Genomic DNA, 23,343 nt, shown 5'->3' with positions numbered 1-23,343 from the left:
TTAGGTTGCAGTAGGTACTGGGAGATGAAGCAGCTTGCACAGGATAGAGTAGCATGGAGAGCTGCATCAAACCAGTCTCAGGACTGAAGACCACAACAGCAACAACAACATTTTAAATTGCATTAAAAATAGATTATTTATTTTGTACTTTGTAAAGAATCACTATAAACTGGATTAGAGTGGACAATGGTGTATATTAACTTAAAATTGCCAATAATTATTTCAGAATCACAACATGTAGTTGCAGTTTTTTTTGTTCCATTGCTGCATCAAGTGGTTTCTGACATGGGGCAATACTTAGCTTCCTTGATTGTCTCCCTTCATTATTGCTGTCTCTCTTTAGTATAAAACAGTATTCAGCCATTATGTTTGTGTTCCATCTTCTCTCTAGTATCTCTTTTCCATCTACTTGATCTCCTGATGGAATGATTCCCTTTTGTTCTTCACTAACTTTACACCAAAGTTCGCAGGGGAAACAAATAAATAAGAAAATAAAAAAATATGTGAATGTAGAAAATGAAGCTTCACACTCATGTTACATTCCTGATTTGTGAAACTCTGCAACTTTTTTTAAACATGATTTTGTAATTTGGATGTTTGCTGTTACCTAATTGCTGGGCACCACTTCTTTAAAAGATTCGAAAGCTCGTTAAACCACTGGATGCATTGTTCTTTCAAACAAATTGTCTTTCATTAAATTACTGACCTGCAGCCCAACAAAAGTTTATCGTAAGATGCTTTTGAAAATCTTTTTACCAAGAACAGAAAGGTGTCACCATATTTTGGAAGTGATTTTTATGATCTGTTTCATTAATCCAAGCATGCTGTGAAAACAAGGTAATAATGTCTTGGGTAATTTCGTATATTCTGTTAACCAGGTTGGAAAATTTTTCTTTCAGGTCAGTTAATTACCTTCCATTTCTTGTCTTTGTGTGTTCTACTCACCTTGTGCAGTGCTGAGCTTGGTCACGCCATCTTGTGCCGAAGTATGCATAGCAAACATTTTTCACAAAACTATAAATTTGTTTAGCAATTATGTAGCCACCACAAACATAACACAATATGTCTGTGCTATTCAGACACTTGGGGAATTAATTTCTAAGAAGCAGTAAAACTTCATTCAACAGCACTAATATAACCTCACAACACTATACCGTGTCAACATGGAGCTAAAGTTTTCTGCCTAACAGCCAGATGGGTGTGACAAGTTTGGCCAGCTATTGCATATCACTAAAATAAAACTTCCGTTGCTTGCAATAAAATTTCTCCCAGTGGAACTTAGGTTTAAAGGAAAAATAAGTATAATTTATATGTTAAAACAACTGTACACGCTAGGGAAAAAACCTAATAGTAGATCTAAAACCACAACCCCCCCTTTTTTTTTTGAGATCAGCAGAAATTATGCGAACATAAAAAATAATGTTGCATTGTTGTTGTTGTCTTCAGTCCTGAGACTGGTTTGATGCAGCTCTCCATGCTATTCTGTCCTGTGCAAGCTTCTTCATCTCCCAGTACCTACTGCAACCTACATTCCTCTGAATCTGCTTAGTGTATTCATCTCTTGGTCTCCCTCTACGATTTTTACCCTCCATGCTGCCCTCTAATGGTAAATTTGTGATCCTTTGATGCCTCAGGACATGTCCTACCAAGCGATCCCTTCTTCTGGTCAAGTTGTGCCACAAACTTCTCTTCTCCCCAATCCTATTCAATACCTCCTCATTAGTTACGTGATATATCCACTTTATCTTCAGCATTCTTCTGTAGCACCACATTTCGAAAGCTTCTATTCTTGTCCAAACTAGTTATCGTCCATGTTTCACTTCCATTCATGGCTACACTCCATACAAATACTTTCAGAAACGACTTCCTGATACATAAATCTATATTTGATGTTAACAAATATCTCTTCTTCAGAAACGCTTTCCTTGCCATTGCCAATCTACATTTTATATCCTCTCTACTTCGACCATCATCAGTTATTTTACTTCCTAAATAGCAAAACTCGTTTACTACGTTAAGTGTCTCATTTCCTAATCTAATTCCCTCAGCATCACCCGATTTAATTTGACTACATTCCATTATCCTCGTTTTGCTTTTGTTGATGTTCATCTTATATCCTCTTTTCAAGACACTGTCCATTCCGTTCAACTGCTCTTCCAAGTCCTTTGCCGTCTCTGACAGAATTACAATGTCATTGGCGAACCTCAAAGTTTTTACTTCTTCTCCATGAATTTTAATACCTACTCCGAATTTTTCTTTCATTTCCTTTACTGCTTGCTCAATATACAGATTGAGTAACATCGGGGAGAGGCTACAACCCTGTCTCACTCCTGTCCCAACCACTGCTTCCCTTTCATGCCCCTCGACTCTTATGAGTGCCATCTGGTTTCTGTACAAATTGTAAATAGCCTTTTGCTCCCTGTATTTTACCCCTGCCACCTTCAGAATTTGAAAGAGAGTATTCCAGTCAACATTGTCAAAAGCTTTCTCCAAGTCTACAAATGCTAGAAACGTAGGTTTGCCTTTCCTTAATCTTTCTTCTAAGATAAGTCGTAAGGTCAGTATTGCCTCACGTGTTCCAACATTTCTACGAAATCCAAACTGATCCTCCCCGAGGTCTGCATCTACCAGTTTTTCCATTCGTCTGTAAAGAATTCGCGTTAGTATTTTGCAGCTGTGCCTTATTAAACTAATAGTTCGGTAATTTTCGCATCTGTCAGCACCTGCTTTCTTTGGGATTGGAATTATTATATTCTTCTTGATGTCTGAGGGTATTTCGCCTGTATGATACATCTTGCTCACCAGCTGGTAGAGTTTTGTCATGATTGGCTCTCCCAAGGCGGTCAGTAGGTCTAATGGAATGTTGTCTACTCCCGGGGCCTTGTTTCGACTCAGGTCTTTCAGTGCTCTGTCAAACTCTCCATGCAATATCTTATCTCCCATTTCGTCTTCATCTACATCCTCTTCCATTTCCATAATATTGTCCTCAAGTACATCGCCCTAGTATAAATCCTCTATATACTCCTTCCACCTTTCTGCCTTCCCTTCTTTGCTTAGAACTGGGTTGCCATTTGAGCTCTTTATATTCATACAAGTGGTTCTCTTCTCTCCAAATGTCTCTTTAATTTTCCTGTAGGCAGTATCTATCTTACCCCTAGTGAGATAAGCTTCTACATCCTTACATTTGTCCTCTAGCCATCCCTGCTTAGCCATTTTGCACTTCCTGTTGATCTCATTTTTGAGACGTTTGTATTCCTTTTTGCCTGCTTCATTTACTGCATTTTTATATTTTCTCCTTTCATCAATTAAATTCAATATTTCTTCTGTTACCCAAGGATTTCTAGCAGCCCTCGTCTTTTTACCTACTTGATCCTCTGCTGCCTTCACTACTTCATCCCTCAGAGCTACCCATTCTTCTTCTACTGTGTTTCTTTCCCCATTCCTGTCAATTGTTCCCTTATGCTCTCCTTGAAACTCTGTACAACCTCTGCTTCTTTCAGCTTATCTAGATTGTGGTCAGAGTCCACATCTGCCCCTGGAAATGTCCTATAGTTTAAAACCTGATTCCTAAATCTCTTTCTTACCATTATATAATCTATCTGATACCTTTTAGTATCTCCAGGATTCTTCCATGTATACAACCTTCTTTTATGATTCTTGAACCAAGTGTTAGCTATGATTAAGTTATGCTCTGTGCAAAATTCTACCAGATAGCTTCCTCTTTCATTTCTTAGCGCCAATCCATATTCACCCACTATGTTTCCTTCTCTCGCTTTTCCTACTGACAAATTCCAGTCACCTATGACTATTAAATTTTCGTCTCGCTTCACTACTTGAATAATTTCTTTTATCTCATCATACATTTCATCAATTTCTTCATCATCTGCAGGGCTAGTTGGCATATAAACTTGTACTACTGTAGTAGGCATGGGCTTTGTGTCTATCTTGGCCACAATAATGCGTTCACTATGCTGTTTGTAGTAGCTTACTCAAACTCCTATTTTTTTATTCATTATTAAACCTACTCCTGCATTATCCCTATTTGATTTTGTATTTATAACCCTGTAGTCACCTGACCAGAAGTCTTGTTCCTCCTGCCACCGAACTTCACTAATTCCCACTATATCTAACTTTAACCTATCCATTTCCCTTTTTAAATTTTCTAACCTACCCGCGCTATTAAGGGATCTGACATTTCACGCTCCGATCCGTAGAACACCAGTTTTCTTTCTCCTGATAACGCCGTCCTCTTGAGTAGTCCCCACCCGGAGATCCGAATGGGGAACTATTTTACCTCCGGAATATTTTACTCAAGAGGACGCCATCATCATTTAATCATACAGTAAAGCTGCATGACCTCGGGAAAAATTACGGCTGTAGTTTCCCCTTGCTTTCAGCCGTTCGCAGTACCAGCACAGCAAGGCCGTTTTGGTTAATGTTGCAAGACCAGATCAGTCAATCATCCAAACTGTTGCCCCTGCAACTACTGAAAAGGCTGCTGCTCCTCTTCAGGAACCACATGTTTGTCTGGCCTCTCAACAGACACCCCTCTGTTGTGGTTGCACCTATGGTACGGCCATCTGTATCGCTGAGGCACGCAAGCCTCCCCACCAACGGCAAGGTCCATGGTTCATTGGGGGGGGGGGGGGGGGGTGTTGCATAGGGTTACCAAATCACATTTTGCCATCATAGTTAAAGTGCTTCCATTTGAGATTCCTTTTTTTTAATGGAGCAAATACATGGAAGTTGCAAGGCGACATGTTTGAACTGTAGGGTGGATGCCCAAGTTGCTCCTACTTGAACTTGTCCATTATACCAAGTGTGACCTTGGAGACATGTGGACATGAATTGTTGTGGAGCAGAATCACACCCTGCATGAGCAGACGAGGCCATTGGATCTCTGGCATTAGTGTTGGTGGTGAACCTCACCCTCCCTGCTGAGAGCACAGCTTTGAGTTATTTAGGAGGAGGTGACAACTATATTCAAGACCCTAGATGTCTCACTGTGTTAACTCAAAGGTGGAATATGAAATTTTCAATCAGTTCAGTTGTTGTGATGTTTCATACATTTTCATGAACATTCCTTGTATTCCAGAAAAGTTCAAGATTTCCAAATGGTGATTAGTAAATTTTTACAATAACTGGGTTGAACTTAATAATTTTTATAACTGCAACTTCACAGTTCTTCTTGACATTTGTTCCCGTAGTTTTATCATAGTTACAATAGTAGAGGCAAAAATATTCAGTTAAAATAATCTTCACAAAAGCTTTCATTGTAGCATAATGTTTATTTCCATTTTCTGCTGTTATTTTTCTGTACTTCATCACACTTTGTTGCTGAAATGCAGAAAATAGGTGGCACTCCTTTTTCAGTCTATATAAATTTGTAAACTTTAGATGTCTTGGAACTCGTGTGCATAATACTGAAGCATCAAGTAGTAAAATACACTTGCAGAAATGACTCTCACTTTTGTCACATTCGTATTCTATATTGTACCTAACATTTCATAAACCATTGAGAGCTGAGCAGCTGAAACAGTAATTTTAAATGAAATAATTCTCGATAAAAGCTCTATGAAACAGATTCAGATTAGTGAATCAAATTGAATGTTCCAGGTGCAGAAACCACTACATGCATCACTTTCATACAGCTCCTCCTGCGTTAGTGCTTCAGAGTTCTTCGATGCCGAAGAGTATCAAATACAAGATGGTGGAGGGGGTCGTGAAAGTGATACTTCTTCAGAAGCTGGCAGCATAACGAGTGAGGAAGGCAGCGTCAGTAGTGAGAACAGTGAGGTCGGCACTGAATACACTCCTGCACAGAGTGGTAAGAATAACCAGTTTCTGTTTGATTGTATAACTCAGTTGAAATAAAAAGTGAATTAAATTTGTTGTAATTTTTTATGTCAGTCCATTGAGTGCTTAAGTAATAATAATGTGAGGAGTCTAATGAAAATCACGTTCTCATTTTATAATTTTGTATAATTATTTTTGTTTTTTTCAAATGATCAGATTCTACTTTATAGCTAAAACAGAGCGAGAATAAAAATGTTTGGGCAATTTAATTTATGTGCAGTCCTCATATAAAATTTGAAAAAATTGACTCTCTATAGAGGTTTCAGAATTGGAAGGAAGGGTGATTTATTTTGTCTCTTAACAATTGAAGACATGATCTAAGCAGGTGGTACAACTAAAAAGGTGGGGAAAAGTGTCAAATGAAACATATTCACTTAGTCTTCATGTCAGGAGATGCAGGATGACACAAGTGGAGGTGGTTTTTCTTCTTCAGTTTTCTGAGCAACATATTTTTCCTCGTGATCTTTTTGTTTTTAGACGAGTCTCTTTTTTTATCATTATTCACAAGAATGTAATCTGTTGTTGCAAGAATTCAGAAGCTATGTTATTGTGTTACTCTTGTGCCAGCATTTGTATATTTTTTACTGTGGTTCACAATACTTGTCACATTAGCATCTGATAAAATGTGTTTAAATAATCAGAGGTGCTAATACAAGGATTTTTTTTAGTCTAAACCACAATCAAAATAAACTAAATAAAATATTTATATTCTCATTTGGAGAAAAAGAGTAGGTATTTTTTCTCAATTGTCTCATGTAGTGTCATATTACAGAAAAAATCCACAAATAGGCACAGGTTCCTCTATCTCATTGGACTTATATTTGTTGCAGTGGCTCCTGGCGGAGGCAGTACAAGTATAAAATGTATGACTGGCAGGAGAACCAAACTGCCCGCCGTCCGTCCAGACACAGAAGGACTTTCATTGTGGAACCTTTTGTGCAAGAATATTGGCAAAGATCTTTCACAAGTTTCAATGCCAGTGGCTTTAAATGAACCTCTCTCCATGTTACAGGTTGGTGTTTTGTGTGTTTTGCACATCTGTTAATATTTCTGTCAGTATGTGACGTCCAGACTAAATGTTTGACAGTTAAATAACAAAGAGGACACACTCAGTGGAGGGGAGGGGGAAAGAGTGAAGCAAATGACAACATGCAAGCATAATAGTATAAGGGTAAACTGGATAATAAAAATTTTTAGTAGTGGTATATTATTCCCTAGCAGTCAGCTTTTCCCGTTGCCAATACTGACTGAAGAAAAATACGGAGAGAGAAGAAAACCCGTCACATAGGATAGTTGTAGAGCAATCTATTGGTCCTTCAAAAAAAAAAATTTATACTATACAGTGGTACATCTGATGAGGAGGTGAAAACATCAAGATGTACAGAGCACATAACAAGTGATTGTACATCATAATAATGCACCATGGTAACATGAAACAGATACACCTGTTTTTGATTATTGAATTTAAGAAAAGAATAAAAGTAGTGCAAATACCCCAATTTGTTCCAAAATGAAATTACTACCTAATCTTTAGGGTGTGGGATGGATTATATGAAGTAAAGCCTAAACAATACCATACACACTCTTCATGAAGACACTCAGCACAGTGGCTGATAGAAGTAGCAGAATCATTAGAACTTGCCAGATGCTATCCATAGCATAGCATGTAGTGCTGTTTGCCCTGGCATTATTGTCAGCATTTCGTGTTCCTTTGCTGCACTGAGTTTTGTTTCATATTTTGTGATTGAATACTGTTTTTGAAGTTTTTAAAAGTGACTAATGATACAAATTTTGGTACTTTTAACTACTTATTTCACACATGCTTTTGATACAAAAGGAGACAAAGTGGTATTTGCTTACAAAGGGAGACTAGATTGGCAACAACCAGAAAGTTGTCAGTGCCTCATTGTACCCTGTCAGCTACCCCTGTCATTCACTACGCATGTGTAAAAATTACAACATATGTTAAAAATGGTTGTTCTGCACCACTGTGAACTTTCATGCCTGTGAAATCGAATTCAAACTCACTTAGTTCAGGACTATAACATGGGTTTTTTCAATACTTTTATGTGTTTTTCTTCAATTAGCCTACCATTTTAAGGTATTTTTGTACACTTTTCCATTTAAATATCCATGCAAAAAGAAAAAAAAGAAACCACATAAGGAGACAACTCCAGCAAATGAGTTAGTCACTAACCTTTGCTTATGATTGATTCTTCTTTAAAGACTCCTTGAATAAGACATCTATTGGTAGTATGTGTGGAATATACATCCATCTGGCTGGAAAGAGCAGTACTGCTTAATTGAGCCCATAATTTCTTGAAAATTTTAGGATAAATGTCTGTATTGAAAGTAGCTTCAAAGAATAACAAGCCAATAATTTGGCTACCAGACAAGAGGGCAGCCACCATGTATGTTGTTAATGTATAAACTGAATATAATACACATTTGCTCCAGAGAAAATTGGGTTAATCCATGTGATGTGCAGAGAGTGTTCCTCTGGCCAGTTAGGGCATGCTCCCTGTCTGCTGTGAGCATGTAAAACCTCCAGTTGTGTAAGTGAGTAAATAGTCTTGCTCTCTGAGTCAATGGATACAGCGTCACTCCCTTACCTCACCCCTGAGACAGCACATAGGCTCAAAAAGAACCAAACTTATGTCACTTCTGCAAGAAGGTAGGGCCACACCTCTGCCAGAGTGGCCATCTTAACATTGTGGACAGGCAGCTACGTGGGAAGAGAAGTGGGTGGGTCTGTGTGATTGCACTGTGTCACAACGAGGTCGCTGTTGTGGTCAGGGAGATAGGACGGGGGTTCCCTGTAGTGTGGCAGCATTGACTATGGTCATCCACTTGAGGTTTCTACTGCAACAACAATGGGGCTGAGGGATGGAGAGGGTGGGGGGGGGGGGGAGGAGGAGGAGGAGGCTGGAGATAGCTGCCACACTCCCAGGTTGCAGTGCTTGGTCGGTCAGCCCTTCAGCTATTCAGGTGACACTGCCAGTAATGTCTGTTGTCCTCCGAAGTTATAAAGGTGACAGTTCTGGCCACCTTTGATGGTAGCGGGGGCCCACACCGTATACTATCTGAAGGTCCACCCCATACTGAGTTTCCCTTATGGGAGCTACATCAATGTGGCATACACTGCTAGTGCTGTTGCTGGAAGACAGGTGGAAAATGGTTACAGGTTGCCTGCCATGCAGAAATTCTACTGGTCTTTTGCCTGTAACAGACATGGTCCTGTATGTACATAAAAAATTAGAGTGCCTTTGTTAGAAGAAGACTGAATTGCTACATTCATCTTTCCTTAAAAGTGCAAATCATCCGCTCCACCTCACCATTTGAATGAGGGTGAAAAGGAAGTCAAGATCTGCTGTATGCCATATTTAGTGTAAAACTCTGCACGTGGGGGAAATATGAACTGGGGATCACTATCAGTCATATGGTCCATGGGGAGCCTTCTATCATGAACGCCTGCCAAGTGCTTTAATTGTCACTTTTCATATGTTTTGCTGACATGTCGAAAGTTTGAGGAAGGGTCCACAATGATTAGGTACGCTGAGTTCAGAAAAGCAGCTGCAAAGTCTACTTGAACTCTGTCCCAAGGAGCAGCAGGATGGTGCCAGGATGAAAAAACTTTTTGAGGAGATGCCTAATTGGGGACAAAGTTGGGACATGAGCGGCCAAGAAACTCACTATCTTTTTCAGTGGCCAGCTAGTAAGCATGGTGGTGGGCCAAGATCTTGATCTGTGTGGGACACCAGTGACCCACATAAAGCATATCAAGGACCAGAGTGCAGAGTGAGGGCGGGATCACTACCCACAGGGGTCCATAGCAAGTAGGAGGACCCCATGCTGAGCTGACAGCTTATGTTTCAAAGAAAAGTAGCAATATGATGCTGGGTTTGATTTTGTATTGAGATAATCCTACCAGTCTGATTTCACCCACTTAAAAAGTTATCTCATCATGAGGTTCTTCTACGATTCAGTTGCAGTAGTGGATGCCATGAATTGAAAAATTGTTTAAAATTAAAAGGGCCTCTTAGTTGATATGGAAGCACCCAACCTTCTTTTGGTCACCTTCTTTCACAGCTAGCTGGGAGTCGGGAAAGAGCCTCTGCATTCATATGCCACAGTGTTGGTTTGTATGTGATGGAATACTGATAAGCAGATAATGCTGACAAGGAGTCTAACTGGAAATGGAATTTTAATATTTATATATGTGAAGTTCAGAACTCAAATATAATTTTGCCAAAGCAGTTCAATGTAAATATCAAAAATACCTGAGAAAATTTACTTTGAACTTTCCGAGGATCTTTAATTCACTACTGTTACACAACCGGAAAGACTGCCTTTTCTTGAAATTGCACTTTAGGCTGGCTTTCTGTACGACGGAAAAAAGTGAGTGGAAGTTTTTGAGAAGTTTATGAGACCCTTGATAATGTTGCTGTTTTTCCTCAAAAACTCTTTGCCTTTAAATATGTCTGCTTGTGTCTGTGTATGTACGGATGGATATATGTGTGTGTGTGTGTGTGTGTGTGTGTGTGTGTGTGTGTGTGTGTGTGTGTGTGTGCGAGTGTACATCTGTCCTTTTTTTCCCCTAAGGGAAGTCTTTCCGCTCCCGGGATTGGAATGACTCCTTACCCTCTCCCTTAAAACCCACATCCTTTCGTCTTTCCCTCTCCTTCCTGAAGAAGCAACCATCGGTTGCGAAAGCTACTAATTCTGTGTGTGTGTTTGTGTGTTTTGTTCATGTGCCTGTCTGCCGGCGCTTTCCCGCTTGGTAAGTCTTGGAATCTTTGTTTTTAATATATTTTTCCCATGTGGAAGTTTCTTTCTATTTTATTTACATCATCATTAATTTGAACCCAACAATTACGTTTGTTATTGTCTCTGTTGCATTTCGAAATCTTCTCTATCGTCTTACTTTCTCTTTTCGTTTGTACAAGAAGTTTCACTTTGTATTCATCTTCCATTTGTCCGTAATCTACCATACATTTTATCCTGCCTAATTATACTCAATAATACGTAATTTACTTCCAAACCATAACCTAAAATTTTCAACGCTTTCAACATAACCGCTGCTATAAAATCCATTGTTCCAAGTTTACAAACATTTCGTGTAAACTCGTGAATACTATTTCACAGCATCAGTTCCTTTCACCCATTACACAACCATCTCAGTTTTTTCCAACAACTTTCGTTTTATTTCCATTCCCGTTTTTCCCACATAACCGATCATTTTTTAGCAGCTTCCCACAGGTTTACACGTTATTATTTCTTCATCAAACAATTGTTAGCCTCATTCTCATAACCTGCCAGTACATAACCAGTCCTTTGAATACATTTACACACATATTCTTCGAGATTTTATTCAAAAATTTTTTTCGAATTTTATTTTTTCGGAAATTATTTATCGAAAATCTTTTCGAAAAATTTTTTTTTTTTTTCGAAATTTTCTTGAATTTCCCCACCCTTTAACGTGATCTGGAGACAACATAACTACCCAACCTTTGCACCCATTGTTGTTCACCAACCTAAGTTCTGCACATGATCAACATAGCTCATCTCAAACCAACACTTTTTCGACTTTTTTCACACCTTTATCTCTCCCTATATAAATCTCTATTTACTTTCACTTTAACCTATTACCCTTTCCACCTACTAATACCATGTCAACCTCGCAACATCCCTACAACGACCCCATTAAATTTTATTTACATTCCCTCCGCAAACATGCCTTCACCCTAGCCAGATTACGCTCCCATATTTTATTTACTCAGGCTTGTCTGACATTTGGCATTACTCCCAAAGGCCTCACACTTAAAGTTCCCATCTCTGGCTGCAATCCTTCTTTCCATCAGTCCTTATACCAGTTCCAAACAGCACAATCCATAGCCCTCACCCGCCTAATCCTTCACCTATACATCGACTCGGCCAATGAACACACCCGTCAACTCCTATCCCAAATCAAAGTCCTCAATCTTTCCTCTCCCACATCCACACCGGCTGTACATAGCATCCTCCTACAGGCCAACCGCAAATTAGAACAACATGCCACCCTCCACCTCAAAAAACTATCCAATCTCCTGGTTTCCCACCTCCGGAAAGGCAACTCGCTCACCCTCCACAACCTTTCCAACAAACCTCAACCTCCTCTCATTGCACACAGACCCAGTCTCTCCCATCTACTCAATCTCCCACTTCCTGCTCCACTCCCCCCAACACCTCAAAATTCTAGTCAACACAATCTGGAACCACAACACCCCAATTCAGTAGTTAACCTTTCCTCCAAACCCCTCTCCCAATCCGAAACCTCTGTCCTTTCCAAAGGCCTCACCTTCCGCCGCACTCCCAGGTTCAACCAAACTGCCCTTGTCAAAGATTTACTGTCCTACACTCGTAGTCTCTGCTGGAAATATCACTTTGCCACGAAGAAAAACAATCCTGATCCCACTCCTAATGATCCAACTCCCCAAGACACTATCCAAATTGAACCCTGCCTGCAACAGTTCCGTCCTCCATCACAGCGGGACCCACCTCCTCTTCCTCAAAATCACCCTCTCCAAACCTTCCAGGAATTTCTCACTTCCAGCCTTGCCTCTCAATCATTCTTGAAAAACCTTAATCCTACTCCCAACATCACCACAGCCGAAGCCCAGGCTATCCGTGATCTGAAAGCTAACCGATCCATCATCATTCTTCCGGCTGACAAGGGTTCCACGACCATGGTACTTGATCGTCGGGAGTATGTGGCTGAGGGACTGTGTCAGCTTTCAGACAACTCTACATACAAAGTTTGCCAAGGTAATCCCATTCCTGATGTCCAGGCGGAGCTTCAAGGAATCCTCAGAACCTTAGGCCCCCTACAAAACCTTTCACCTGACTCCATCAAACTCCTCACCCCACTGACACCTCGCACTCCTACCTTCTACCTACTTCCTAAAATTCACAAACCCAAACATCCTGGCCGCCCCATTGTAGCTGGTTACCAAGCCCCCACAGAACGTATCTCTGCCTACATAGATCAACACCTTCAACCCATTACATGCAGTCTCCCATCCTTCATCAAAGACACCAACCAGTTTCTCGAATGCCTGGAATCCGTACCCAGTCTGTTACCCCCGGAAACCATCCTTGTAACCATTGATGCCACTTCCCTATACACGAATATCCTGCACGTCCAGGGCCTCGCTGCAATGGAGCACTTCCTTTCACGCCGATCACCTGCCACCCTACCTAAAACCTCTTTCCTCGTCACCTTAGCCAGCTTCATCCTGACCCACAACTTCTTCACTTTTGAAGGCCAGACATACCAACAATTAAAGGGAACAGCCATGCGTACCAGGATGGCCCCCTCGTATGCCAACCTATTTATGGGTCGCTTAGAGGAAGCCTTCTTGGTTACCCAAGCCTGCCAACCCAAAGTTTGGTACAGATTTATAGATGACATCTTCATGATCTGGACTCACAGTGAAGAACAACTCCAGAATTTCCTCTCCAACCTCAACTCCTTTGGTTCCATCAGATTCACCTGGTCCTACTCCAAATCCCATGCCACTTTCCTAGACGTTGACCTCCATCTGTCCAATGGCCAGCTGCACACATCTGTCCACATCAAACCCACCAACAAGCAACAGTACCTCCATTATGACAGCTGCCACCCATTCCATATCAAACGGTCCCTTCCCTACAGCCTAGGCCTTCGTGGCAAACGAATCTGCTCCAGTCCTGAATCCCTGAACCATTACACCAACAACCTGAAAACAGCTTTCGCATCCCGCAACTACCCTCCCAACCTGGTACAGAAGCAGATGACCAGAGCCACTTCCTCATCCCCTCAAACTCAGAACCTCTCACAGAAGAACCCCAAAAGTGCCCCACTTGTGACAGAATACTTCCCGGGACTGGATCAGACCTTGAATGTGGCTCTCCAGCAGGGATACGACTTCCTAAAATCCTGCCCCGAAATGAGATCAATCCTTCATGAAATCCTCCCCACTCCACCAAGAGTGTCTTTCCGCCGTCCACCTAACCTTCGTAACCTCTTGGTTCATCCCTATGAAATCCCCAAACCACCTTCCCTACCCTCTGGCTCCTTCCCTTGCAACTGCCCCCGGTGTAAAACCTGTCCTGTGCACCCTCCCACCACCACCTACTCCAGTCCTGTAACCCGGAAGGTGTACACGATCAAAGGGAGAGCCACGTGTGAAAGCACCCACGTGATTTACCAACTGACCTGCCTGCACTGTGACGCTTTCTATGTGGGAATGACCAGCAACAAACTGTCCATTTGCATGAATGGACACAGGCAGACAGTGTTTGTTGGTAATGCGGATCACACTGTGGCTAAACATGCCTTGATGCACGGCCAGCACATCTTGGCACAGTGTTACACCGTCCGAGTTATCTGGATACTTCCCACCAACACCAACCTATCCGAACTCCGGAGATGGGAACTCGCCCTTCAGTTTATCCTCTCTTCTCGATATCCGCCAGGCCTCAACCTCCGCTAATTTCAAGTTGCCGCCGCTCATACCTCACCTGTCTTTCAACAACTTCTTTGCCTCTGTACTTCCGCCTTGACTGACATCTCTGCCCTTACTCTTTGCCTAAATATGTCTGCTTCTGTCTGTGTATGTGCGGATGGATATGTGTGCATGTGTGTGTGTGTGTGCGCGAGTGTACACCTGTCCTTTTTTTCCCCCTAAGGGAAGTCTTTCCGCTCCCGGGATTGGAATGACTCCTTACCCTCTCCCTTAAAACCCACACCCTTTCGTCTTTCCCTCTCCTTCCTGAAGAAGCAACCATCGGTTGCGAAAGCTAGTAATTCTGTGTATGTGTTTGTGTGATTTGTTCATGTGCCTGTCTGCCGGCGCTTTCCTGCTTGGTAAGTCTTTTAGAGTCCAGATGCAAGTAGTTGTAAGTATACCTCCTACAGATTGGCATTAGAGTAAAGTTAATCACTGTTTAATTTTGAAAAAAAAAAGGTCAGAGTATGAAATCGGATAGGTGTCAGCCACCACCTGTGAGTTAAATTCACACTGTCTGAGGCAGCCATTTGGTTTGTGTACCACCACAAAAGGGGGAACCCACAAAGTAGATGAGCTAGATGTGATCACTTGTTTTTGTTAGAAGTGGTAAAGCTGTTTTTTAATGTCCTCATGCGGAGTGTGTGGTGAAGGACATGCCAGTGCATAAGGGACACTGCGCCAGGGGTTGGAGTTGTATCTTTGCCTCTATTCGAGAGGCACAGCCTAGCCCTGTAGACAACAGCTCCGAAATACATTTGCAGAGTTTGTTGATGGCTTGGAAGGGAACCATTATGTCTCATTGACGGCTAAGCTAGACTGATTAAATACAGTTGGACAGGAAATATTTTTTGGTACAAGGGAACTAATAACACTAAAGATCATTCACCGTGGCACACATTTGTATATATCCTCCATTTGAAGAGTTCGTATTTATCATCAAAGCTGCAGCCCTATATCAGCTTCAAAACACTATCAGGTTGTCAAAAATTTTCATTTTAGATGATAACTGCAGTGGTGAAGCTGTCTCAGGGTTTATGATGATTACTAACAAAGACATAGAGGGGCTGGCCAGTACTTACCTCAGCTCAGTACAGCCAATAGATCACAAAAAGCAGATATTCTTTGGCTTCCCTCTGACAACCATACCTCCATCCTTGCTACCCTCCCTGTTTTCCTTTCCCTGTTGCTTCATAACCTGGGTTGTGAGTAACTGAGTCCACTTTCCCTTCTTCCCTTTCTTTCCCCTCTCTCCTTCCTGATGAAGGAACATTTGTTCCGAAAGCTAGGAATGTAAAAAAATTTTGGTTCTGTTTTTTGTGATCTATCGGCTGTACTGAGCTGAGGTAAGTACTGGCTAGCCCCTTTATCTCTTTGTTAGTATTTGTTTCACATCTTTATATGATATTTTCCATTAATCGTTTAGGTTTATGATGATTTTGAGTTTATTTACTGAATCCTGCTTCTGGTCACTTGCAGTCATTCCACATAGGGAGAAATTGCAGATACTATGTTGCCATGATTCCGACGGGGAAACCACTGTTCATCACACCTGGGGCATCGGTGGTAAGGGTGGAGTCAGAAACAGTCTGAACAGGATGGCAATTGCCATGTGCTGAAGCTTAATGTAAAAACAACGCCAGAATAAAATGAATATGACCGATTTTGAGCCATCTTCCCAAGAGATTGATTGAGCATGCTAATGCAAGTCTTGCTGGGGTTAGGATTATTTCCTGTTAACAACACATACTGTGAGCTCCAGTTTTGCTGAGTGAGCTGGTTATTTGTCAACCACTACTGAAGCCAATTAGGAAACTATAGAACAGTTTTGCCATTGTTGTTGGGTTTCCTGTACAAATTCAAAACTTTGTAAGATGTTGCGGACTCATTCTGAAGAAAGGTCTGAATTTTGTAAAGCCTGTGTGTGAACATACATAGATTTTGAAAAACACATTTTCTTATCAGTAGAAATGTGTGGGAATTTTTACATGTCTAATTTGTACATTCGAAGGTACAGTGCCAACTTAAGCCTTTAGTTCCATAATCCGTTTCTGGTATGATTTGGAAGAAAAAAATATTGTATGGGTCTTGAGTTTATGGTAATCTGACAGCAGTTCACGTACTCTTAAAAAATGAGTCTTCCAGGTCGTCTAATGGGTGGAGCTTATGAAGCAAACAAAATATTTTAATAGGATCAGGACAAAAAGAGAGTGTTTTGAAGTTCTGGACCCTTAGTTTTTAAAGCTGCAAAGTTGTGCCATAACCATTGGAAGCGCTCATTCCAGTTGCCCTTGCCATCTTGGAAAGAGGGGAATGGAGGCACAGCCAGTGCCAAGGCTGGTGATTGATGTGGCATTTGCTGTTGCCGTATCAAAGTAATCAGTTGCTGGTGTGGTGAACCATTGTTTGTGTCGTTTATTCTGGAATTTCGCCTGTTGATGTCATCCCTCCTAGATTTGAGAGATTCAAAGCACTTGCCATCAGTCGTGCGATTCGTCACCTCGGATACGTAGAACCTGGCATGACTGTTGGAGCAGTGCTTCCGTTCCCTTTATTTGGTCAAAAACACTAGTTACAATAATTTTTAGGTACAATTTGAGAGTTCGGCACATGACATGAGCTTCTGGGTAGCAATGGTTAAACAAAGAAGACAGACTGAAATACTGCAAGTCTGTAAATGAACCCAAAGGCCTTCATACTGCTATGAGAAATCCAACCAGAGTGAAACACCACACGTAGCCCAAGCTGGTAGTGTAGTTAGTCAACAAAAAGGCAACCAGTGCTTATTATTTAAGCTGAATATGACACTGGCTTGTTGTCATTCTGCATGCAGCCAGGTTTGATCATTTCTATTGAAATTCTGTCACTGCTGAGCTCCTTTCTTGCCTGCATAGCTTAAGTAGCTCTGTATTACTTATTTGCCATTGCAGCTACAATTTCATTATTTTGATTAACTGTGTGCATCTCTTGAACTGTGGAAATCTTTAATAAATCTTGGTATGCTTGTAGAACTTTCTCTCTGTAGTCAGGTATGCACCATTTGCCATCTTAACTGGTGATATTTGTCAATTGCCTAGCATAATTTTCTTTTTTTTTCTTCATGTTGCTTGTTTTTGGTTGTTTCTCTTACCAAGTTCCCATGGTATTATTTCACATTCTGTTAAAGACATTTCGGAATAGTTTTAATTCAGTGTATTTGATACATTTCTACTGCCGTTTGCTTGAAGAGTATCTTATGTTCTGTTTATAGCTGTGTTATTCAATTTTAGATTTTCGTTTGCTCTCGTCATGCCTGAAACATTGTTTGTTATCTATATATTTGATTTCTTGCCCGATGACTTTGGCAGCATCGTCTTTTAGCTTAGAGTCTATTTTCACTCTAGTTATTGCTAATTTATGATCACTTGAAATCCTACATACTCACTGCTTTGGTTTGAAAAAGATTTAATTTAATTACATTTTGTTACCTTCTGTATAATGTTGGTCACCAACACAATTTCTGTTCGAGTTTTTTATGGTTCACAACAAAATGTTGTGAGTTTGTGAGTGAGAACCTTGTCTTCTGCATGAAATCGATCACAATAATACCTCAACTGCATTTATTGATAGTTTACTCCGCATACTCAAAATTCGTCTTCATTTGCCACCGCCACCACCACCACCACCACCACCACCACCACCACCACTGATACCACAGAGAATTAAACAATTCCCAGTCCATTCTTGTTCTAGGCACCTTCCCTTTGTCATCAAGCACTTCCCACACGTTATGGCTTCTAGTTTATCAGCCTCCATTGAGTTCTAGTTACCATCAACAAAACAGTAGAAAACATAGAATTCTTATGTTGAGGTTTCAATGTTACATATATGCCCTGTCATTATATCACTTCAGAAGTACAAAAATTGCAGGTTCTGTATGATACAATCAAGGGAATCTTTCAGAATACTACCCAGGAGATGATTCTACAATTGCACGAAGTAATGACAGTGCCAATAGTATTTTAGGGAGTGGGTACTACACTGTCAAAACAACAGACCATAAGAGTGGAAAGTGTAGAAACAATATTTCTGACTCATGTGTTACTGGATAGGGTGACAAATGAAAATGTCCGTGGGAACTAGAGAGATATAGTTGTCTTCATAAACTGTAATCAGATCTTACAAGAATTTTGTAATGTAATGTGGTTGGCTATTTTGTACATTGAGGGTCGTGTCAATGTGATTGTAATGTTTAGTTTTTAGATTGAAAAGCATTTGATAAATTGCCTAGCTTAGCACAGTGATTGACTGTATTAACAATTCTGCAGTATGCTGTCAGTTTTTCATATTTTTTCTGTATATATCTTTAACATTGTTTCCCTACATCTGTCGTGCATGACACACACACACACACACACACACACACACACACACACACACACACATATGTGTGTGTGCTCCTAAACATGGAGCAAATTCAGAATTGAGAATGAAATGAAATTTGCATATTGTGTATGGCATATTTGGCCAGGAGTCCCTTTTTGGGGTGTTTAAGTGCCTCATGGACGTATTCTTATTTGAAGCCCCTTCCACAAACTTGCCTGTTGATTATGATGAAATGATGGGGACACAACAACACCCAATCCTCGAGTGAAAAAAATCTTCAACTAGACCGGGAATTGAACTTGGAACCTTTGCGTGGCATTCGCCTGCACGGCCTCTGAGCTACCACAGCGGATTCACACACTGGCATCCAAAATTAAAGCAACGAACTGCTATTTACCTGTGTTGTGTCTGATTCACAGTAATCACACAAAATGTCAACAAATGTCCGTACAGGCATGTTCCTCATGGAAGATGGCACTCCAGACAATGGCAACCACATCAATGATGATGGCAAGGCACCTGTCAAATGTGGTAGTGCTTGCCAGGTAGTCCCACATGCACAGTTGCTGTGTATGCAAGTCACAGATGGTGCAGTATGGCACAAAGAAGATGCCTGCCAGACTCTATGTGATGGAGAGCTATAAGAAGAATGGAAGCAGGACAGTTGCAAACTGATGTGGTCCGAAGGCTTAGTGTGAATTGTTCTGTTGTTTCTTGGATGTGGCAACTATTTATAGAGACCAAAACAGTATACCGAAGACCAGGGCATGCCAACCACATGTGATATCAAAAGGAGAGGATCGTTATGTGGCGGTAAGGGTATGATGGATCCGCCTTAGTACTGCACGGCAACTGGCATCTGACCTCGCAGCATCTACTGGTGTGTTGCATTGAGACAAACGGTGTACGGAAGGCTTCAGCAGAGTAGCCTTTATTGTCAGAGACCTTCTGTGTGTATACCTATGATGCGTCTTCACAGAAGGGAACGTCTAGAGTGGAGTCATCAACAAGCCTCCTGGACGGTTGAACTGTGGGCCAATGTTCTTTCTGCAGATGAGTCCTGATATGGTCTGGAGAGTGATTCTCAATGCATTCGCACCTGTAGGGAATGTGGAATATGATTTCAGAATCCAAACATTGTGGAAAGTGACTGATATCGAGGATGATCCTTAATGGCATGGGCTGAAATTAAGTTAACCAGTCAAAACACAAAATTGTACTGGTAAACTGGAAAGGTTTAACTACTGTCAGGTATTGCGACAAGATCTTGAGACCTCATGCGTGATTGTTGTGAGGTGGTGTGGGCCCAGACTTCGTATTGATTGACGATAATACTCGATCTCATAGAGCACAGGTGGTTGATGTTTTCTTGGAAACAGAAGATATTGCAAACATAGCATGGCCTGCTCACTCTCGCAATTTGAATCCCATAGAGTAAGCCTGGTATGTGCTAGGGATACAGGTTGCATCATGCCAGCATCCACCAACCACTCTCCAATATTTGCAATCATCTCTGCAGGAAGAATGGACGTAATTGCCTCAATATAAGACTCATAACATCAGTCACAGCATACCCTGTCATTGTCAGGCCTATATTACAGCCAGACATGCATTAACCAGTTGTCAGAATGTGTGTGCAAATTCATTAAGTTAGAAAAAGCAATGGACATTTTTGTCTTATCATTATGCATGTTGCAGTTGTTTATGTTCTGTGTTCTTTAGATTGTTTCTACTTTACTGTGTGTTGCTTTAATTTTGGACACCAGTGTAATTGGAAAGGAACTGCTTTGGTTTTGAAATAAACTTCCTTTTGCTTATAATGAGAAAATGTGACCCTACGGAATTTGAAAAATTGGAAGAGTGGAAGTCTTTTTCCATCAACAGCCTCCTTCACGCCTCGTTCTCAAATGAGGTGGGCCTAGGTGTCAGTATTTCATGCCTGAAGAAAGAACAAAAAGTACCAAAATCTGGGTAAAGCTTTTTTTTTTAAAAAAATGTCTGTTGACAGTACTGAAATTTTGTCTCCTCATAATTTTACAATTGCCTCCAGTGAATTTACCTTTTTATACTTTACCATAAGACAAAAAGAGAGTCTAATTAAACATGCTTCAATACTTTTCAGTGAGCAGTGATGTGAGTTGCTCCAAAGTACTCTAGCACAGTGTCCTTTCACACATCCCATGTGATGGACAAAATTAACTAAATATTATGTAAGTCTTGTTTTAGTTGTATTGCGATCACTGTGAGTAAAAACTTGTAAATCGGTTCAGAGTTTCTTATGACACTCAGTTTTCTTGGCATATGTGACTAAAATGTTTGATTATATTTTCAGGATTTTTAATAATTAATGAATGTGCACTTAGTATTTTCAATAATTTTAAAATCTTTTCAGAGAATGTTTGAAGAACTGGAATATAGTGAACTTCTAGACAAGGCTGCTGAACTTGATGATCCATATGAAAATAAAATGTTTGATTATATTTTCAGGGTTTTCAATAATTAATGAACATGCACTTAGCATTTGAAATAATTTTAAAATCTTTTCAGAGAATGTGTGAAGAACTGGAATATAGTGAACTTCTAGACAAGGCTGCTGAACTTGATGATCCATATGAGCGTATGGTATATGTAGCAGCATTTGCTGTGTCAAGCTATGGTTCATCATATTTTCGTGCTGGCAGCAAACCATTTAATCCTCTGCTAGGGGAAACGTATGAATGTATTAGAGAAGATAAAGGCTTTAGATTCATTGCTGAACAGGTATGTACATACTTAAGACTGCTGTTTGGGTTTCTCTAGCATTCTAAGCATTAGTTATTTAGAATGCACTTCTATCATCTTGCTCATACTGCTACTAGCAGTATTAGCCGTTTAAAACACTGCATTCTTATCTTTGTCTTATGACTTTTACAGCTGCTACCAATGCACACACACTTTAACTTGGCAGTTTTAGTTTGAGGGTGGGGCTGTGTTTTGAACTTCTGTTGTGTAAGATGACACAGTTGAGACATATGCTGCCTCATTTACAACACTGTCAACTTTATCAAGTAATTGTGGTAGCCTTTACAGAATGCTTTGTGTACTCCACTTTACTTTGTCCTATTAATTACTGGTTTTTTTCTTTCCTTGTTTTGAAATCGATGAGAAGTCCATTCCAGGTCCATTGTAGGCTTCGAATACAGCTCACACAACAATAGAAGGAATTTGAGATTACTATCAAAGTGTGTCAGTTCTGCTTTCCTCAGCTGCCCAGGTGGCAGGGCATGCTTTATTCTCCCTGCACCAGTTTTCTCCCACTTCTGTCTGAAGCCACTCTTATATGGCCAATAAGCAATGATTTTAAATAATTTCATTACAATTTTTTTGAATAATTGTGAATTATGTAAGGATAACCATTTCAAAAGCATAAGTAGTGTACTAAAAACTTCTAGGCATACGTAGTTATAGTTACATCATCTTTCGTTTTGTATAAGTCTATAAACAGTAGAGACAATAGTGTCTCTATCTCAATTTGTCATTTTGTCTTGGCTTATCTTGTCTCACATTGTCAGTATTGTTTTAGCTTGTGTGAACACCTACTGTGAAAAATTCAGAAGTACCTTCCATTTTGTCTGAAAGTAACTACCTGTTTATTATTAAAAAGAAATGGTAATTATTTTTTAAGTGAATTCAGGGAAGCAAATAGGGAGTTTCAGTAGACTGAAATTAATTCAAAGCTTAAACTGTGAGGACTTTTTTTATGACTACATTACACAGTCCAGTTTGGAAATAATCAATTTTTTAAAAATAAAATCAAATAAAAAATTAACATAGGCATAGGATCTTTGCTGCCATCATTAATGAACACTGACTTTATGATAACTCACAAAAATGGCTTTTCACATGAAATTAATTTACTTGCAAGAATGTAAAATTGATTTTAACAGGACTTACTTAATGATGATCAACTGTATCGATTGATTAATCCATCAAAGTTAGAGAGACCAATATACTACAAAATATTCAGTTATACTATGATGGGACCTGAATAAATTGACTAAACCAGAGGTTGTACAGAGTTTCAGGGACAGCATAAGGGAACAATTGACAAGAATGGGGGAAAGAAATACAGTAGAAGAAAAATGGGTAGCTTTGAGGGATGAAGTAGTGAAGGCAGCAGAGGATAAAGTACGTTAAAAGATGAGGGCTAGTAGAAATCCTTGGGTGACAGAAGAAATATTGAATTTAATTGATGAAAGCCGAAAATATAAAAATGCAGTAAATGAAGCAGGCAAAAAGGAATACAAACATCTCAAAAATGAGATCGACAGGAAGTGCAAAATGGCTAAGCAGGCATGGGTAGAGGACAAATGTAAGGATGTAGAGGCTTATCTCACTAGGGGTAAGAGAGATACTGCCACAGGAAAATTAAGGAGACCTCTGGAGAAAAGAGAACCACTTGCATGAATATCAAGAGCTCATATGGAAACCTAGTTCTAAGCAAGGAAGGGAAAGCAGAAAGGTGGAAGGACTATATAGAGTGTCTATACAAGGGTGATGGACTTCAGGGCAATATTATGGAAATGGAAGAGGCTGTAGATGAAGATGAAATGGG

General features: G+C 40.3%; 1 protein-coding gene across 4 annotated transcripts in view; it reads left to right on the top strand.

Moving 5' to 3' along the window:
• The window catches only part of LOC126278384 (oxysterol-binding protein-related protein 3-like), a 277,416-nt gene that overhangs the window by 183,587 nt on the left and 70,486 nt on the right, over positions 1 to 23,343 (top strand). For all 4 annotated transcript variants that reach the window (XM_049978472.1, XM_049978475.1, XM_049978473.1 and 1 more), the window contains 3 exons: positions 5,617 to 5,827; positions 6,687 to 6,868; positions 21,297 to 21,509. In XM_049978472.1, the coding sequence (XP_049834429.1) occupies positions 5,617 to 5,827; positions 6,687 to 6,868; positions 21,297 to 21,509 (606 nt within the window). The remainder of the gene's footprint in view (positions 1 to 5,616; positions 5,828 to 6,686; positions 6,869 to 21,296; positions 21,510 to 23,343) is intronic.

The sequence above is a fragment of the Schistocerca gregaria genome, chromosome 6 (genome assembly GCF_023897955.1).
Source record: "Schistocerca gregaria isolate iqSchGreg1 chromosome 6, iqSchGreg1.2, whole genome shotgun sequence".
Taxonomy (NCBI): domain Eukaryota; kingdom Metazoa; phylum Arthropoda; class Insecta; order Orthoptera; family Acrididae; genus Schistocerca; species Schistocerca gregaria.
Note: the sequence above shows the minus strand (reverse complement) of the source record. Positions and strands in the feature narration are given on the sequence as shown.